At 39.6% G+C, this 18788-nt stretch overlaps 1 protein-coding gene across 4 annotated transcripts in view; it reads right to left on the bottom strand.

Moving 5' to 3' along the window:
• Nucleotides 1–1684: 1684 nt before the first annotated feature.
• The window catches only part of GAB3 (GRB2 associated binding protein 3), an 81965-nt gene continuing 64861 nt past the window's right edge, over nucleotides 1685–18788 (bottom strand). For all 4 annotated transcript variants that reach the window (XM_004065150.5, XM_055375934.2, XM_019018840.3 and 1 more), the window contains exons 9-10: nucleotides 6660–6776; nucleotides 1685–4817 (exon numbers count right to left, since the gene is read on the bottom strand). In XM_004065150.5, the coding sequence (XP_004065198.1) occupies nucleotides 4701–4817; nucleotides 6660–6776 (234 nt within the window). In that variant the 3' untranslated portion in view covers nucleotides 1685–4700. The remainder of the gene's footprint in view (nucleotides 4818–6659; nucleotides 6777–18788) is intronic.

Genomic DNA, 18788 nt, shown 5'->3' on the forward strand with positions numbered 1-18788 from the left:
ACTCCCAATATTCCCTGAAGTATGTGACAAGACTGAGCCTCCTGAAAGGGGTTCAGAATGGTGGGGAAGACAAATGTCAGCCTCCAACTCACTGCTCCCACAGTAGAAACTATGAGCTCAGAAAAATTCTGTGTGCGGTACTGTGCCAGCCTGGAGGAAGAGCAGCAAGGTTAGAAAGAATTGTTCCTCTTACCATCTGATTGTGGGCTTTCTAGATTCTGTAGTTCAAAGGGGTGTCTCACATTCACTTCTGAGTTCTGTGGTGCTCACAGTGGTGGTCTTGCCTTTTGATAGTTACTGGTTGGATTTCTGTTTGGGAGAGTAAAGCTGGAGAACTCCTATTCTTCTACATGGCTGAGATCATTCCTATATTTAGACTATAATTTATTCTTATTTCTTGTTTTCTTTTCATTTTTTTAAAGACAGGGGCTTATTCTAATACCCAGGCTAGAGTGCAGTGGCATGATCATAGCTCACTGTATTCTCAAACTCCTGGGCTCAAGTTATCCTCCTGCCTCATCCTCCCAAGTAGCTAGGATTACAGGTGTGTGCCACCATGCCAGGCTAATTTGTTGTATTTTTATTTTTGTAGAGACAGGGTCTCACTATGTTTCCCAGGCTGGTCTCAAACTCCTGGCCTAAAGCAATTCTTCCACCTCAGCCTCCCAAAGCACTGGGATTACAGGCATGAGCTACTGTGCACAGTCTAGTTTGCTTTTCTATATCTGATTTTCTAAAATATTGTTCTATCAGTTACTAAAAAAGGAGTGTGAAAATATTCACCTCTGTGGGTTTATGTATTCCTTTTTTTCTATGAGTTTAACTTCATGTATTTTGAAGCTCTGTTATATTCAGTGCACACATATTTATTGTGTCTTCTTCATGAATTGAACCCTTTATCATTAATAAATGTCCTCCGTCCCATTTTATTCTGTGTATTCCATGGGTGATGAGAAAGGCATCCTGATGCGGCTGGTGGGGACCCGGTTAAGGAGTCTCTCAGTTGGCCTTATGGGCCAACCTGCTGTTTTGTGGGTCGGAGACTTGGTCTAGAGTGTGTGTGTAGGGAAAAAGTGTTCTTGATTGGCCTCATACTTCACCAGGGGTGAGGGATTTAATGTGGCTTTTTGTCCTTTCTCTAGGTCCCAGGATCCCCCAGGCCTGTTCTCTCTATGCCTTTGGCCTGTTTCCCCCAAACCTGAGCCCGCCCCCTCCCTACTTTCTTTGTCCTTTCCTTGTTTCACGGCCTCGAGATGCCACTGACCCAGCACCCAGGGCATCTGGGAGACTCAGCTATGGAGAAAAGGGAGGTGGTGGCAAAAGAGACGTCTGCTGGGGCAGGCAGGCGTAGGGCAGTTACCTTCTCATGCAAGTAATCACGAAGGTCATGTTATACATGGTGTCAGGGAGAGCAGTTGATTTTACTGTCAATTATCAACGCGAGTTTCCAACGAAGAAATTAAGAAAATGACAAGATATGGTTTGGCTGAGCCGAAGCAGTACTGATTACAGACACCTGCTCAAATGTTTGCAGTGAAATAACATGCACGTGAGTCAGGTTAAGTTTGTTGCACTTCAACGTAAAAGTGGTTATGAAGTCCATTTTCAAATATTCCGCTTTCAAAACATGTTCCTTATTTATCTTGGATGTCATCAGTTAAATAAAAAAGAACTTAAGTCATGATTTCTCCTTATAAGACTTTATTAATGCCAGAAATGAAACAGCAAAAACAAAATGAATTTGAAAAATCAGTGTGATTGTGGATGCAGAGATGGTATGAACAGGGACTGAGGAAAAGCCAGGTCTGAGGAGAGCCTTCAGTTTCAACTCGGAACTTTTAAAGGTCATGATTCAGCTGATCCTGTGAAGTGGACTGTACAGTGGGTAGGTCGCTTCGTGCCTTTATAGCCAGGCTGCGTGCTGGACATCAAGGCTCTTCCCTCCCCTAGGAAAGCTTAACTCCCAGTGCTCCTGGGTTTGTCACCTTCTGGACTTGCAGGCTTGAGACCCTTGGGTCCCCCGTCCTGCACTGGACGACCCCTGACTGGGAGGAATTTTCTAACGAGGTGAGACAGAAGAAAATGAAACAAAAAGGAACTACAGAAAACAATGTGGGGTTAATTGCTGCATTGCCCTGTTATGCTGATTCCCACATCTTGTAGGTCTCTGGGATCATTTCTGTAACAAACATTAGGCCCTTGGTTAGAAACATAGCTCTCTCTCACACACACACATCGATCATCTCCACCAAAACCAATATTTTGACTTATGGTGCCTTTGCTGCTGTCAGCTCAAAAACTACCTGTACTTTGTTTCCTTGAATCGTTATGCTTTTGCATAGCCATGCTCTAGCAGTTTTATCAAAGCAGGACATAATTGCATACACTCTGGAAATGAGGGGTGAGTCACCTTTTTCAAAATTAAATTTTTAAAATTCTGACCCCTATCGCCTTCCATACCTTTAATGTAGAGAGTGCCTATTCAGAGCATTCCATTTTTAAGTAATCACATCCAAACAGGTCACACTACCCATGTGTGTTTCTTCATGCTATATATACGTTTCTGGAAATGTTTGGTGGAAACAGATTTCTTTTCTTTTTTCGGTGGGTCAATGGAGTGACATTTCACTACTGACATAATTTCAGCTATTCTTTTCTATCTCCAGTCTGGTGTGGTTCTTGACACTTGGGCCTACAATTTTTTTCTGCACCAGCCTTTGTCAGATAATCAGTGATCCTAACACAAGTGCTCCACACGAGGGAACTACCCTCCATGGGAACTGGCAGTTTGAAGCCCTGGTTTCTTGCCTGAGACTCTTTGCAAGTCACATGGGGAAGAAGGCAGCTCCTCACAGGCTCTGGCTGTGTGTGGTGATGCAGAGCTGGCTGTGGGGCTTAGGGAGTGGGGAGCCCTCTCCTTGCTCTGTCCAGGCTCACTAAGGACCCTGAACTCAGTTAAAATACTTAGAAATTTTCCCCCACTTTGTCCAAGGAAGAAAATAATGTCACCAGAACCTGCTTCTTTGAAAATCAAAATGGCTTCTTTGAAAATCAAAATGACTTCTTGTATGGTCTGAAAAAAGAAGACTTTGGCATTCACTTACCTGTGGGGTGATTGGAAACCCTGAAATCCTGTAGCAAAGTCTACAACTGCCCCAACTGCACTGACTATCATGGGCCTGACTGCCAATTTGATCTATCCTCATAAAGAAGACACAATCTCAGTCAGAATGCAGGACCAGTATCTGCTTAGTTTCCAGCTGTAGGTGCTCAGAAGGATCAAGAATGGACATTAAATAACACTTCATGCCCAACTGACACCTTCATTCTGGGTCTCCTGGACCCCAGGACCTGTAAAGGAAGGGGTGACATGACGCCTTCATTATAAAGTGGGAGTGTTTGTACTCTCAGTACCTAGTCACTTCTCAAGCAGAAGGGAGCAATTGGCTGGGAAACCTAAGAATGGAATTCATAGGTTTTTTCCTGGTCATTTTTCTCTATCACTCCAAAGCTTGGGCCCATCATAGGCTAACCAGGGACAACCTATGCTTTCCCCAAGGCGGTAAAAATTCCTCTGCTAGCATTAGCCAGCTCACAGGGAAACACACTGTATAGGTGACCATGAGAATGGCCTTCAGACTAACCATCAGTAGGTATTTCTAATTGTAACTACTGATGGGAGAGTTCCAGTTGAACATCGCAGAAAGAAACCCTCACTTGACATGCACATCTTTCAAGTATCAAAACACCTGTTCAGATCCCTATTGAAAGGGAGACAGGATGATTACTCATTTTGTGTCTGCAGGTGTTTCCCACATGTCTCCAAGGCTCACCCAATTAATCCATTTTGTCAAAATCCTCAGAGGAAGTATGAGGTAGAGGAATGAGCTTGCAATTGGCAGCCTGAACAACTCTATTCTCTAAGCTGGACTCTGGGTCTTGGCTTTGTGAGTAATCTTGGGCAAAGCGTTCCCTCCTCTAGTTCTCAGTGTTCTTTTCTTCAAAGTGGCATCAACAGTCTCTTCCAGGCCTATCTTCCAAGGTCTTTCGGAGAAGACATGAGACGATGCGTGGGAAAAGGCCAAGAGCAGCAGAATACCTGGCTACGGGTAGCTGCTTAATTGCAATATCCTTAGAGCCACCAGTGTCATCTGATATACTTATCTCAGAGCCTGAGATCCATTGCCCCTGTCACTTGTCTTTCTTTGGGTATTGAAATGACTAGTCTGCTGAAGTCTGCGGAGTAAGATTCTGCCACCATTGCTGGGCTTGATCTCCTCAACTGTCTTCAGAGGCTGGAACAAGATGGTCTCCAGAGGCCCCTTTGCTAGGATAATTTATCATTCTCATTGAAGCACAGGAGAGAAGTCAGAATTTCAGGTATTGGAGTCAAACGATAAAATCCTGTTGGTGGCAACACTCACTCCAATCTTTGCTCCAATAGGACAGAGGGGAGGCTAGATTCTCTCAGAGCCCCCTCCGGAAGGCAACTGCTTCCTTCTTTTCTTCCTTCGATGTATAAACAGGTCTTCTTTCCTAAAGGTTCTGGCCAAGACCTTGAAAACTACACATTCTCTCTTGGTTTTGACCTGTGTTGACCATCAGTGTGTTTTTAGTGGACAAAAAAAAAAAAAAAAAAGAAAAAACTCAAACTGAGCCCCAAGCTTCCCTGTTTCACACATGGCGCAAGCCCGCACCTCTCATACTTTGGATTGCCTTTCATCCGTCCACTCCTGTTTTGTGCTCTGGAGAGCCTGTGTCTTCTGCTCATCCACTTGGACATAGTCTACTCTTTGTTCTTCTGAAAGGAGAAGTTTCTGAAGGAGGAGAACAAAAAGGTTTTCATTACATCTAACTTAAAATGTCAGGAAAACGTTTACCCTTTTGTATTAAATTACATTGTTAAATATTTGCTGCCCTTTCCTCTGTGTGGAAACTTTGTACTTTGTATGTGTGCTTGTGTGTGTGCATGCACGTGCTTCTGCTTCCCTCAACTTTGTTCTAGCCACTTGACTTGCTTTGATCAATATAATGTAAGTGGAAGTGACATGGCCTGGCATGGCGGCACGTGCCTGTAATCCCAGCACTTTGAGAGGCTGGGATGTGGTTTGGCTGTGCCCCTACTCAAATCTCATCTTGAATTGTAGTTCCCATAATCCCCATGTGCCCTGGGAAGGACCTGGTGGGAGGTAATTGAATCAAGGGGATAGTTACCCTCATGCTGTTCTCATGATAGTAAGTTCTCAAGAGATCTGATGGTTTTATAAGGGGCTTTCCCCACTTCATTCTGCACTTCTCTTTCCTGCCGCCATGTGAAAAAGGATGTGTTTCCTTCCCCTTCCACGATGATTGTAAGTTTCTTGAGGCTTCCCCAGCCACGCTGAATTGTGAGTCAATTAAACCTCTTTCCTTTATAAATTACCCAGTCTCAGGTATTTCTTCATAGCAGTGTGAGAATGGACTAATACAGAGGCCAAGGCAGGAGGATCACTTGAGCCCAGGAGATCAAGATCATTTTTTATTAAAAAATAAAAAACAGCCGTGGGTGATGGTGTGCAACTGTAGTACCAGCTACTTGGGAGACTGAGATGGGAGGATAACTTTAGCCCAGGAGATCGAGGCTGCAGTGAGCTATGACCATGCCACTGCACTCCAGCCTGAGTGACAGAGTGAGATCTTGACTCAAGAAAACAAAACAATACTAACAAAAAGGAAGTGACATGTTCCAATCCTAAGGAGAAAGAGGTATTCTGTGATTCTGCAATCTCTCTTTTTCCTCTGCCAGGAGGCCAGCACACTTCAGATGGGGGCTGCTTCTCTTGCCTCGGCCCTGGACTGGAGATGACCTGGAACACAAAGGCTCTGGCCTGCAATAAAAGAGCCTTTGTGTTGAAAGCAGATGAGATTTGGGGGTTGTTTGTCTACCAAAACTGACTGATGCTCCTTTTATACTTATTGCTCCCACCCTTCTTACCAGCTTTTCTCCAGTCTCATATCAGGTTTTTGGAACGATATTAAAAGTAGAAAACAAGTAGGAGTTACCTCAGCAAAAGAGGAGGAAAGTCCTCCATTGTTTCCCATGCACTCATTCCTTACGCTGTACAGTGGGTGATACTAGTTCACAGATATGATAACTTACATGTATTAACTCAATTAATCCTCACAACAGCCCTTGACATAAGTGTTGTCATTTCTGATTCCCATTTTTCAGATGAGAATTCTACCCAAAGGGGTAGCTGCCCAACTCAGCATTCAAGGCCCCTTACTTCCAACTTACAGTTCTTTCCACTGCTCCCTCAAGTCTAACCAAACTAGGCTATTACTTGTTCCCTAAACAGGATGTTCCTACACCTGGAGGGTCCTCTACCCCACCCTCGTTTCTGCCTGAGATATTTTTCTATAAACTTTTTGGTCCAAATTTTGAAGTGTGAATATCACATCTATTTATACATACACACACAAAGAACACACCCTAGAAGGAAATACACCAAGATTTCATTCTCTCTGGGAGGCAGGATGAGAGCTGATTTTAATATTCTTCATTATACATGTCTGCATTTTTAACACTTTCTAAGGAGAATATGCATGGTTTGATAATCAGAAAAGTCTAGGCAGAGATAGAATCACCTGGGAATTCTTAGACGCAAAGCCCTTCCTACCTGCTGCATGGGGGCTGGTGATGCTGAATTGAAGTCCAGGGCCAAATAATCTAGGCTGAATTTCTTTGTCCACGTAAGAGCACCACTGCTCAGGGAACTGGCTGTTCGGTGCTCCTCCTAGGAACCAACATCACAGGAGTCAGGTTAATGATGTCTATCTTGGTTGCTCAAGGGAAGGAGGGCAAGTTGGGGCTTCACCCAAGCAGCTGCCATCAGATCGTAACAGAATAGTCTGATGAGACCTGAGTCAATCAGCCTGCATATCTGAGTGAGAACTGTAATTTCAAACAGAATATAGCCAATTTGGCCTTTGCAATGAAACCATACCATTATTCACCATGGGAACAGTTTGCCAAAATTCACTCAAAAAGGAATTTGCTTCACGAATCTGACAGGCCTGTGATACTTCAGAGATTAAACCCTGACAAGATCAACTATACTTATTAAAGTTCTCGTGAAGGCATCCCAAATGCACTTAAATATAGTTTGCACAATACAAACAGTTATAACACAGATGAAAATCAGGGCCCAGCTTCAGAAGTGCAATGCTACCAATCCATATCTTTGAAGCTGTTTCCCCTGTACCATCTTTCCTTCTCCCAAGAGGTAAAGCACTATCTTGAATTTTGTGCTTACCACTCCTTTTACTTTTAAATATAGTTTTATGAGTATGCAAGTATCCTTAAATAACAGACTATTTCATTTTGCCTGTTTTTGAATGTCATATCAACAGAATCACATTGTATGCATTTTGGGCGGCTTCAGTTTTGTGTTCAATATTAGGTACTCCACATTCACTTGTGTCGAAGCATTAGCCCTATTTCACTCATTTGCAGTGGGTCAGATATTCCATTGCATGACTTATTTAATCATTCTGCCATCAAAGGATATTTGAGTTGCTCCCAGTTTGGGGGCTATTGTAAGCAATGCTGCCATGGGCATTCATGCACCTGTGGGAGAAATTCTAGGGCATTTACTTGGGAATAGAATCACTGGGTTATAGGATATGAGCATCTTCAACTTTACTAAGTATCACCAAACTATTTTCCAGAGTGAACCAATCTACACGTGTACCAGGAGTGTATAAGAACTTCTATTGCTTCCCATCCTGGCCAACACTTGGTATTGTCAGACTTTTTAACATTTTTCCTACCTGAGACAGGTAAAATGGTATCTTACTGTGGTTTGATTTTCCATTCCCCTGATTATTAATTAGTATGAGCACCTGTTCATATGTTGAAAGGTCATTTGTTTATTTCTCCTCTGTGAATTGCCTGTTTGGGTTTGTTTTGTTTTTTGGGTTTTTTTTTTTGCCTTGTTTCTGGTTAATTTTTGTACTGAATTATTTGTATATTTTTCTTACTTACCCTTAGTACTTTTTCCTCTGCCCTGGAGAGTAATCATTTGCTATCATGTATGTTGCAGATAGCTCATCACAGTCTAGCTTCTTGTCTTTTCATTTCTTTTTATGGTATTTCTTTTGACTAAGAAATACTTTTAATGTAATATGTCGATCTTTTCCTGTATGGCTTACATAATGTTTAAGGAATCCTTCCCTATGCTGAGGCCATAATTTATTTCTCTATATTTTTCCTGAAATTATAAAGTTTTGCAATAATTTGCTTCACGTTTAAGCAATAATCTCACTTGAACGGATTTTAATATTGTATATGGTGGTGCAATAGAAATAAAATTCATTCCATTTTTGTTGCTGTTTTTACTCAACATGGATAACCTAGTTTCCCCCAGAATGTCTTGCGTGATCTTGACCCTTTTAGAATCAGCTTCAAAGTTCCTCAAAAATCCCTGTTAGGGAATTGGTTAGATAATGTCTTTAATATTTGAGTCTTCCTATTCAGGAACATGGTCTACTTTTCCACTTATTTCATTCTCCTTAATGTCTTTCAATAAGTTTTAATAATTTTCTCCACAATATTTTTTGTTAGGTTTATCGCTAAATGCCTAGAGTTTGTTGTTACTGTAAATGGTAAATTTTGTTTAAATTCTTTTTTCTGTTTGTTACCATTATCTAGACATCGAACTGGATTGTGTATATTGATTTTATATCCATCAATCTTGATATCTTTTATTAATTGTAATTATTTATTTTACTAAGTAATTCTAATTATTTCTAAGTAGATTATTTCGAGTTATCACTCATATAAGCAGATTATTTTGAGTTATCGCTTCATCTAAGAATAATCACTCTTTGTCTTCTTCCTTCCTTTCCAATTCTTATTCATTTTGTTTCTTTAGGAGATGTTTTTAGCTTTTAACCACTGAGTATGATATCTACTACAGGTTCTATAAGATTCATTTTTCATTTGTTATGAGGTTAGAGAAAATTCCTCTATTCCTTGTTTACTAATAGATTTTTTCATGAATAGATGTTGAGTTCTATCAAATGCTTTTTCTGCATCTAGTAAGATAATATATCATTTTTCTCCTTTAATCTGTTAATGTGCTTGGTTGACTTAATAGATATTTCTGGTTTATGGTTGTAATAGCTCATCTCTCTGAGAATATTGGTAATAATAGAGTTTTAAAAAGGCTTTTCCTAGCCGGGCGCAGTGGCTCACACCTTTAATCCCAGCACTTTGGGAGGCCGAGGCGAGCGGATCACTTGGGGTCAGGAGTTCAAGACCAGCCTGGCCAACATGGTGAAACTCTGTCTCTACTAAAAATACAAAAATCTGCCAGGCATGGTGGCGCATGCCTGTAGTCCCAGCTACTTCGGAGGCTGAGGCAGGAGAATCGCTTGAACCCGGGAGGCAGAGGTTGCAGTGAGCTGAGATTGCACCACTGCACTCCAGCCTGGGTGACAGAGTGAGACTCCGCCTCACAAAAAAATAAAATAATAAATAAATAAAAAGGCTTTTCCTTCTGGCATAGTTCTTATTTCCTCCAATCTGTTTTGATTTCAATCTTTCATGCTAGAGTTCTCCTGAAATGTCACATGAAATCACTGACTGTTGCTTATACTTATGAGCGAAAGACCAAAAAGCTAACGTGGAGCTTTGTGTACATGGATGGTGTTTGTCAGCTCTGGAGTTTTCTGCAGGGTGATCCCAATGGGTGGTTATCTTGAGTAACCCCCAGTATTAGGAACTACGTTTTGCCACTTGGGCTGCTCAAATAGCCCAGAGAAATATTTTCTAATCTCCAAACTCAATTGTAATGGTCTGGTTGTCAACATTCTGGAAAAGGGCTTGAGAATGGTTCTCATATCCATTATGCCTATTTACTTAATCACCTTGTCGTTAGTATAGTATTGGTGGTCAAATATGTCTAGTATCCCCCAGTGCAGAGACCTTTTGTTTTACTCTCTCCAGAGAGACTGAACTTCAACTTTTCTATGAGATGGGGGATGGAAAGTCACAGTGTTTCACCTCCATGGAGTGAGGGAAGGGATCTTGGAATTTACCTGATGCCTTTGACCATTACTGCTTCTTTTACTTTCCCTTCAACCCTACTTCAGAACTACCTACTGTGGACAATTCCTGAACTCTTTGGGTAGTCTGCAGTATAAGTCAAGTTGCTTCTTGCCTTCCTTCCACCACATTTAAGATTTAATTTTTTTGTTGGGGGGAGGGGTCTTGTAAGTCATTTACTACATATCTACCTGCATTCTAGTTTCCAATATGTTACTGCTATTTTCTTCTCCAATTCTTCATATCTTTGTGGGTTTATGCCTTTAACAGATTTCTTTACTGTTATTTTAGAGGGTGTTTGGGGATGGAGAGAAATTGGAAGCTTGTGGTCAATCTTCCATTTGAGGTTCATGTGTCAGCACTTTATTTCTTTTTGTGGCTGCATAATACAATGGAATATTATACTACATTTTATTATGTATTATACTACATTTTATTCACACATTCATCAGTCGATGATCATTTGAGTTGTTTTCCCTTTCTGGCTATTATGAAAAAATGCTTCTATGAACATTTGTGTACGAGTATTTGGTTAGACATATTCTTCTTTGGGATTTTAAAATCTGCATCCACCAGTAACATTGGCCTACAGCTTTCTACTTATGTAATTGCTATTTGTTTTATCAAATTATTTTAGCCTCATAAAGTAAGGTGGGTAATATTCTCTTCTCCCATTCCTGGTAGGTGTTTATATAAGATTGCACTTATCTCTTCTTTTTGGTCGAAACTATCTGTAAAGTTTTTTGGGCCTTATGATCCTTTGTAGTACAAATTTTCCTACTCATTCAGTGTCTTTAATAGGTACATAAACATTCAGGTTTTCTAATTCTACTTGAGTCAATTTCTGATTTTTTTTTTAATCCAGAGAATTTGCCTATCACAAAAGTTTTCAAATTTATTGGTACAGAGTTGTTCACAAAATTCTCTTAGGTAGTTAATCTCTCATGTATTTGTAATTATTATCTGTTCTTCATTCTTAATATTACTTATTTGTAATCATATGTTTTGTATTAGTTTTGTTAAATTTTAGTCTTTTTAAAGAGCCAATTACAGCTGTATTGATCCTCTCTGATTTTGTTATTTTGTTAGTTTCTGTTTTTGCCTTTATTCTTTCACTTTTGTAGGGTTTTTATAAACTTATTATTATAAAATTTTTCCAGCAATCAGCCAAATTAAAGAAAATATACCCACCATGTATATTCCACTAACATTTTATTATACTAACCTGCTTGTAAGTCTTTGGGCTTGTGGAGGAATGGTACCTTTCATGAACTGTGAGCAACTCTAGCATTATCCCTTGACATATTGCCTCTCTCCTATTTTTCTATAATCTTCTTCAACAACTCTGACTATACAAGTATTTGACCTTCTTACTCTATCTTCCATGTCCCAAATTTCTTTCATATTCTCCATGTTTTTAACTCCTTGTTCTGATTTATTAGTAACTTATTCATAAATTATCTTCCAGCTCACTAAATCACTCTTTGTGCTTAGTCTGTTTATCTCATCCATTGAGTTTCTAATTTCATTCTTGTTTTTATTTCTACAAGTTGTAAATGGTCTTTTACAATCTACTTGGCCATTTTTAATAGTATCTCATTACTTAATCCAACTTTCAATTTCTCATTTGTTTCTTTAAATATAGTAAAACTACTTATTTTATATTCAAAATCCAGTGTTTCCAAAAACTGCCTACTTCCATATTTGATTCTATTGTTTGTAATTCTTATTAATTTGGGGGGTTGCTGTTTCTCAATATTTTTGGCCCGAGAGATTTCTTTTCCCTTCCCTTCTTGTCAGCTGAGTTTTAGACTTAAAAATGTATCATATTTATAATAAGAGGTGTTTATCATGCTATCTTGCCTACCAAAGTGTTCCATCAAATTTTAAAAATAGAATAAATGTAGTTTCACCTCCAGTAATGTTGAATAAAGTAATTTTGATCACCCTTCCTGCCGAGAACAATATTTTTTTCCTTTTTTGGTAGAAATTAAAAAATTGTTTCTAAAATTTTTATGGGAGTAGAAAAGTCAAAGAAAAAAAACAAAAAAAACCTAGAGGAAGGTAAACAAAGCAGGAGGACTTACTTTCCTTGATATTGAGTCTTATAAAGCTACAGCAACTAAGGGAGTTTGTATTGTTCAAAGACAGACAGGGAAACCAACAGAATAGAATTAAGAGTCCATAAAAAATCCGTACATATAAGGATATTTGATTTATGGCAAAGATGGCACTGCCGAATCGTCAGTAAATGATAGTCATTTTACATAAATGGTGCCAACCAATTAGATAAACATATGGGGAAAAATGAGTCTCGACCCCTATCTCACAGCACACACAAGTTAATTCAAGGTGGTATAATCCAAATGTGAAGGTAAAACTAGAAAACTCCTAGGAAATAACCATAATTCACCCGAGATCAAATAGATAATGATCCTGTATTAAAGAAATTGAATTCACCCAGAGGGTTTCACTGGTGAATTATACCAAAAATTTAAAGAGTAAACAAAACTAATTCTACACGATCTGTTCCAGGAACTAGAAGAGGAGAGAACACTTCCTGAGGAGCCCGGCATGACCTTAATACCAAAACCACACAAAGACACTACAAAAACCTAAAGATCAACACCCATTAGGAACACAGACATGAAAATCCTCAACAAAATATTAGCAGATGAAATGCAGCAATATATACAATGAAATAATACACCATGACCAAATGGGGTTTATCTAGAGAATACAAGACTGGCTTAAAGCCTGGCACAGTGGCTCATGCCTATAATCCCAGCATTTTAGGAGGCTGAGGTGGGAGGATGGCTTGAGCTCAGAAGTTCAAGACCAGCCTGGGCAACATAGTAAGACCCTGTCTCTACCAAAAAAAAAAAATCCCAAGAAATCTGAGGAAAATAAAAACCTCCTATAATTAATAAGTTAATTCAGCAATCTCAAACTCTTGGGCTCAAGGGATCTTCTTGTCTCAGCCTCCTGATTAGCTGGGACTATACGCACAGCTACTATGCATGGTTAATTTTTAATAACATTTTTGTAGAGACAGGGTCTCACTTTGTTGCCCAGGCTGGTCTTGAACTCTTGGGCTCAAGCCATTCTCCCACATCAGCCTCCACAAAGTCCTGGGATTACAAGTGCGAGCCACTGAACTCAGCCAATCATATTTCTATATACCACCAATGGGTCATTGGAAGCTGAAATTTAAAAAATACTATTTATAATAGTTCCAAAAATGAAATACGTAGATATAAATCTAATAGGACACGCATAAGATCTATGTAAAAATTACAAAATTATGAGGGGAAAAAAATCAAAGAAAATCTGAATAAATGAGCCAGGCGCGATGGCTCATGCCTGTATTCCCAGCACTTTGGGAGGCTGAGGCAGACAGATCACTTGAGGTCAGGGGTTCGAGACCAGCCTGGCCAACATGGTGAATCCCTGTCTCTACTAAAAATACGAAAAAGTTAGCCAGGCGTGGTGGCATGTGCCTGTAATCCCAGCTACTTGGGTGGCTAAGACATGACAATCACTTGAACCCGAGAGGGGGAGGTTGCAGTGAGTCGAGATTGTGCCACTGCACTCCAACCTGGGTGACAGAGCAAGACTCTATCTCAAAAAAAAGAAAAAAACAAAACAAAAAAACCAAAAACCAATCTGAGTAAATGGAGAGATATACTGTGCTCAGTAATTGGAAGATTCAGAATAGTAAAGACTCAATTCTCAAATGTATGCATAGATTTAATGCAATTCCAACTAAAAAAAAAAGTGTTAGGTCGGGCGTGGTGGCTCACGCCTGTAATCCCAGCACTTTGGGAGGCTGAGGCGGGCAGATCACAAGGTCAGGAGATCAAGACCATCCTGGCTAACACGGTGAAACCCCATCTCTACTAAAAAAAATACAAAAAATTAGCCACGTGTGGTGGCGGGCGCCTGTAGTCCCAGCTACTCAGGAAGCTGAGGCAGGAGAACAGCGTGAACCTGGGGGGCGGCACTTGCAGTGAGCCGAGATGGTGCCACTGCACTCCAGCCTGGGTGACAGAGCGAGACTCTGTCTCAAAAAAAAAAAAAAAAAAAAAAAAAGTCTTAGCAGGATATTTTTGTAGATAAAGAACATCTGACTCTAATTATACATGGAAAGGCAAAGGAAGTAGAATAACAAAAACAAGTTTTAAAAACAAGAATGACGTTAGAGAAAATAAACTTCCTGATTTTAAAATTTACTCCAAAGCTACAATAATCAAGACTGTATGGCATAGGCAAAGAGAGAGACAATGGAACAGAATAGAAAATCTACACAAATATGCCCAACTGATTTATTACAGAGGTGCAAAGAAAATTCAATGAAGAAAGGATTATATTTTCCATAAATGGTACTGAAACATTTGGACATCCATATGCAAAATGTCAGCTTCGACTTCACCTCACATCTCATACAAAAATAAACTTAAAATGGATCATAGACCTAAATGTAAAACCATAATTCTTTTAGAAGGAAATAAAGGAGAAAATTCTAATGAACTAAGGTTAGGCAGAGTTCTTAGACATAACAATCCATTAAGGAAACAAAATCAATAAATTGGACTTAATTAAATTTTTAAATGTTTGCTCTGCAAAAGACAGAAGAGAATGGAAAGACAAGCTCCGGATATGGAGAAAATATTTGCAAACTATATATCCATTGGAGGACTTGGGTTTCTTTTGTTTTGTTTTTGTTTTTTTTTTTTTGAGACAGAGTCTTACTCTGTCACCCAGGCTGGAGTGCAGTGGCATGATCTTGGCTAACTGCAACCTCTGCCTCCCGGGTTCAAGCAATTCTCCTGCCTCTGCCTCCCGAGTAGCTAGGACTACAGGCACGTGCTACCACGCCCGGCTAATTTTTGTATTTTTAGTAGAGACAGGGTTTCACCATGTTGGCCAGGCTGGTCTCGAACTCCTGCCCTCAGATGATCCTCCCACCTCAGCCTCCCAAAGTGCTTGGACTACAGGCTTGAGCCACCATGCCTGGCCCCTTTGGAGGACTTGTACACAGAATATATAAAGAACTCTCAAAACTCAATGTAAGAAAACAAACAACCTGATTTAAAAATTGGCAAAAAGATTGAACAGATACTCCACCAAAGAAAATATATGGATGGCAAGTAAACACACCAAAATATGTCCAACATAATTTACCATTAGGAAAGTACATGTTAGAGCCACACTGAGATACCAATATACATCCGTTAGAAGGTAGAAAATTTAAAAATCTGGTAATACCAGAGGTACAAGGAGGAGCTGGTACCATTCCTTCTGAAACTATTCCAATTAATAGAAAAAGAGGGAATCCTCCCTAACTCATTTTATGAGGCCAGCATCATCCTGATACCAAAGCCTGGCAGAGACACAACAAAAAAAGAGAATTTTAGACCAATATCCCTGATGAACATCGATGCAAAAATCCTCAATAAAATACTGGCAAACCAAATCCAGCAGCACATCAAAAAGCTTATCCACCATGATCAAGTGGGCTTCATCCCTGGGATGCAAGGCTGGTTCAACATACGAAAATCAATAAACGTAATCCAGCGTATAAACAGAACCAAAGACAAAAACCACATGATTATCTCAATAGATGCAGAAAAGGCCTTTGACAAAATTCAACAGCTCTTCATGCTAAAAACTCTCAATAAATTAGGTATTGATGGGATGTATCTCAAAATAATAAGAGCTATCTATGACAAACCCACAGCCAATATCATACGGAATGGACAAAAACCGGAAGCATTCCCTTTGAAAACTGGCACAAGACAGGGATGCCCTCTCTCACCATTCCTATTCACCACAGTGTTGGAAGTTCTGGCTAGGACAATCAGGCAGGAGAAGGAAATAAAGGCTATTCAATTAGGAAAAGAGGAAGTCAAATTGTCCGTTTGCAGATGACATGATTGTATATCTAGAAAACCCCATCGTCTCAGCCCAAAATCTCCTTAAGCTGATAAGCAACTTCAGCAAAGTCTCAGGATACAAAATCAATGTGCAAAAATCACAAGCATTCTTATACACCAATAACAGACAAACAGAGAGCCAAATCATGAGTGAACTCCCATTCACAATTGCTTCAAAGAGAATAAAATACCTAGGAATCCAACTTACAAGGGATGTGAAGGACCTCTTCAAGGAGAACTACAAACCACTGCTCAATGAAATAAAAGAGGATACAAACAAATGGAAGAATATTCCATGCTCATGGATAGGAAAAATCAATATCATGAAAATGGCCATACTGCCCAAGGTAATTTATAGATTCAATGCCATCCCCATCAAGCTACCAATGACTTTCTTCACAGAATTGGAAAAAACTACTTTAAAGTTCATATGGAACCAAAAAAGAGCCTGCATTGCCAAGTCAATCCCAAGCCAAAAGAACAAAGCTGGAAGCATCACGCTACCTGACTTCAGACTATACTACAAAGCTACAGTAACCAAAACAGCATGGTACTGGTACCAAAACAGAGATATAGATCAATGGAACAGAACAGAGCCCTCAGAAATAATGCCACACATCTACAACCATCTGATCTTTGACAAACCTGAGAAAAACAAGCAATGGGGAAAGGATTCCCTATTTAATAAATGGTGCTGGGAAAACTGGCTAGCCATATGTAGAAAGCTGAAATTGGATCCCTTCCTTACACCTTATACAAAAATTAATTCAAGATGGATTAAAGACTTAAGCGTTAGACCTAAAACCATAAAAACCCTAGAAGAAAACCTAGGCAATACCATTCAGGACATAGGCATGGGCAAGGACTTCATGTCTAAAACACCAAAAGCAATGGCAACAAAAGCCAGAATTGACAAATGGGATCTAATTAAACTAAAGAGCTTCTGCACAGCAAAAGAAACTACCATCAGAGTGAACAGGCAGCCTACAGAATGGGAGAAAATTTTTGCAATCTACTCATCTGACAAACGGCTAATATCCAGAATCTACGAAGAACTGAAACAAACTTACAAGAAAAAAACAACCCCATCAAAAAGTGGGTGAAGAATATGAACAGACACTTCTGAAAAGAAGACATTTATGCAGCCAACAGACACATGAAAAAATGCTCATCATCACTGGCCATCAGAGAAATGCAAATCAAAACCACAATGAGATACCATCTCACACCAGTTAGAATGGCAATCATTAAAAAGTCAGGAAACAACAGATGCTGGAGAGGATGTGGAGAAATAGGAACACTTTTACACTGTTGGTGGGACTGTAAACTAGTTCAACCATTGTGGAAGTCAGTGTGGTGATTCCTCAGGGATCTAGAACTAGAAATACCATTTGACCCAGCCATCCATCCCATTACTGGGTATATACCCAAAGGATTATAAATCATGCTGCTATAAAGACACATGCACATGTATGTTTATTGTGGCACTATTCACAATAGCAAAGACTTGGAACCAACCCAAATGTCCAACACTGATAGACTGGATTAAGAAAATGTGGCACATATACACCATGGAATACTATGCAGCCATAAAAAAGGATGAGTTCGTGTCCTTTGTAGGGACATGGATGAAGCTGGAAACCATCCTTCTCAGCAAACTATCGCAAGGACAAAAAACCAAACACCGCATGTTCTCACTCATAGGTGGGAACTGAACAATGAGAACACTTGGACACAGGAAGGGGAACATCACACACTGGGATCTGTCATGGGGTGGGTGGACGGGGGAGGGATAGCATTAGGAGATATATCTAACGTAAATGACGAGTTAATGGGTGCAGCACACCAACATGGCACATGTATACATATGTAACAAACCTGCACGTTGTGCACATGTACCCTAAAACTTAAAGTATAATAAAAAAAGAAAACTAAAAAAAATATAAAAAAATAAAAATCTGGTAATACCAACTATGCTGGCAAAGGAGGTGGAGCAACTGGAACTCTCATAAGTTGCTGGTGGGAGTACAAAATGGTACAGCCACTATGGAAAACATTTTAGCAGTATCTTACAAAGTTAAATAAACAATTGATGACTCAGTTAAACATACATTTGATGATCCAGCAACACCACTTCTAGGTATTTATCCTGGAGCTGGATTTCTCAGCTGTGGCACTAATGACATTTGGGGCTGGATAGTTCTTTGTTGTGAGGGCTGTCTTGTGCATTGTAGGATGTATAGCAGCCCCCTTGATTTTTTTCCATTAGATGTCATTAGCACTACCTCCTCCACTCCAAGTTGTGGCAACCAAAAATGTTTCAAGACATTGCCAAACATCCCTTGAGGGTCAAAATCACCACTGTCTGAGAACCACTGATCTAGAGAAATGAAGACGTCTATCCACGTAGAAACCTGTCAAATACCACTAAGATCAGAAACAAGGCAAGCATGCCCACTTTTGCTACTTCTGTTCAACAAAGCATTGGGAGTTCTAGCCAAAGCAATTAGGCAAGAAAAAGAAAGAAAAGACATCCAAACTGGAAAGGGAGATGTAAAGTAACCTCTATTTGCTGATAATATAACCTTATATATAGATAACCCTAAAAATTATATAAACCCTAAGAATTATATAAAAATATAACCTTATATATAGATAACCCTAAAAAAACACAAAAACTAATAATAAATTAAAATGAACAAATTCAGCAAAGTTGCAGGATATAATATCAATACCCAAAAACCAGTTGCATTTCTATACAC

This window comes from Gorilla gorilla, chromosome X (assembly GCF_029281585.2).
Source record: "Gorilla gorilla gorilla isolate KB3781 chromosome X, NHGRI_mGorGor1-v2.1_pri, whole genome shotgun sequence".
Taxonomy (NCBI): Eukaryota; Metazoa; Chordata; class Mammalia; order Primates; family Hominidae; genus Gorilla; species Gorilla gorilla.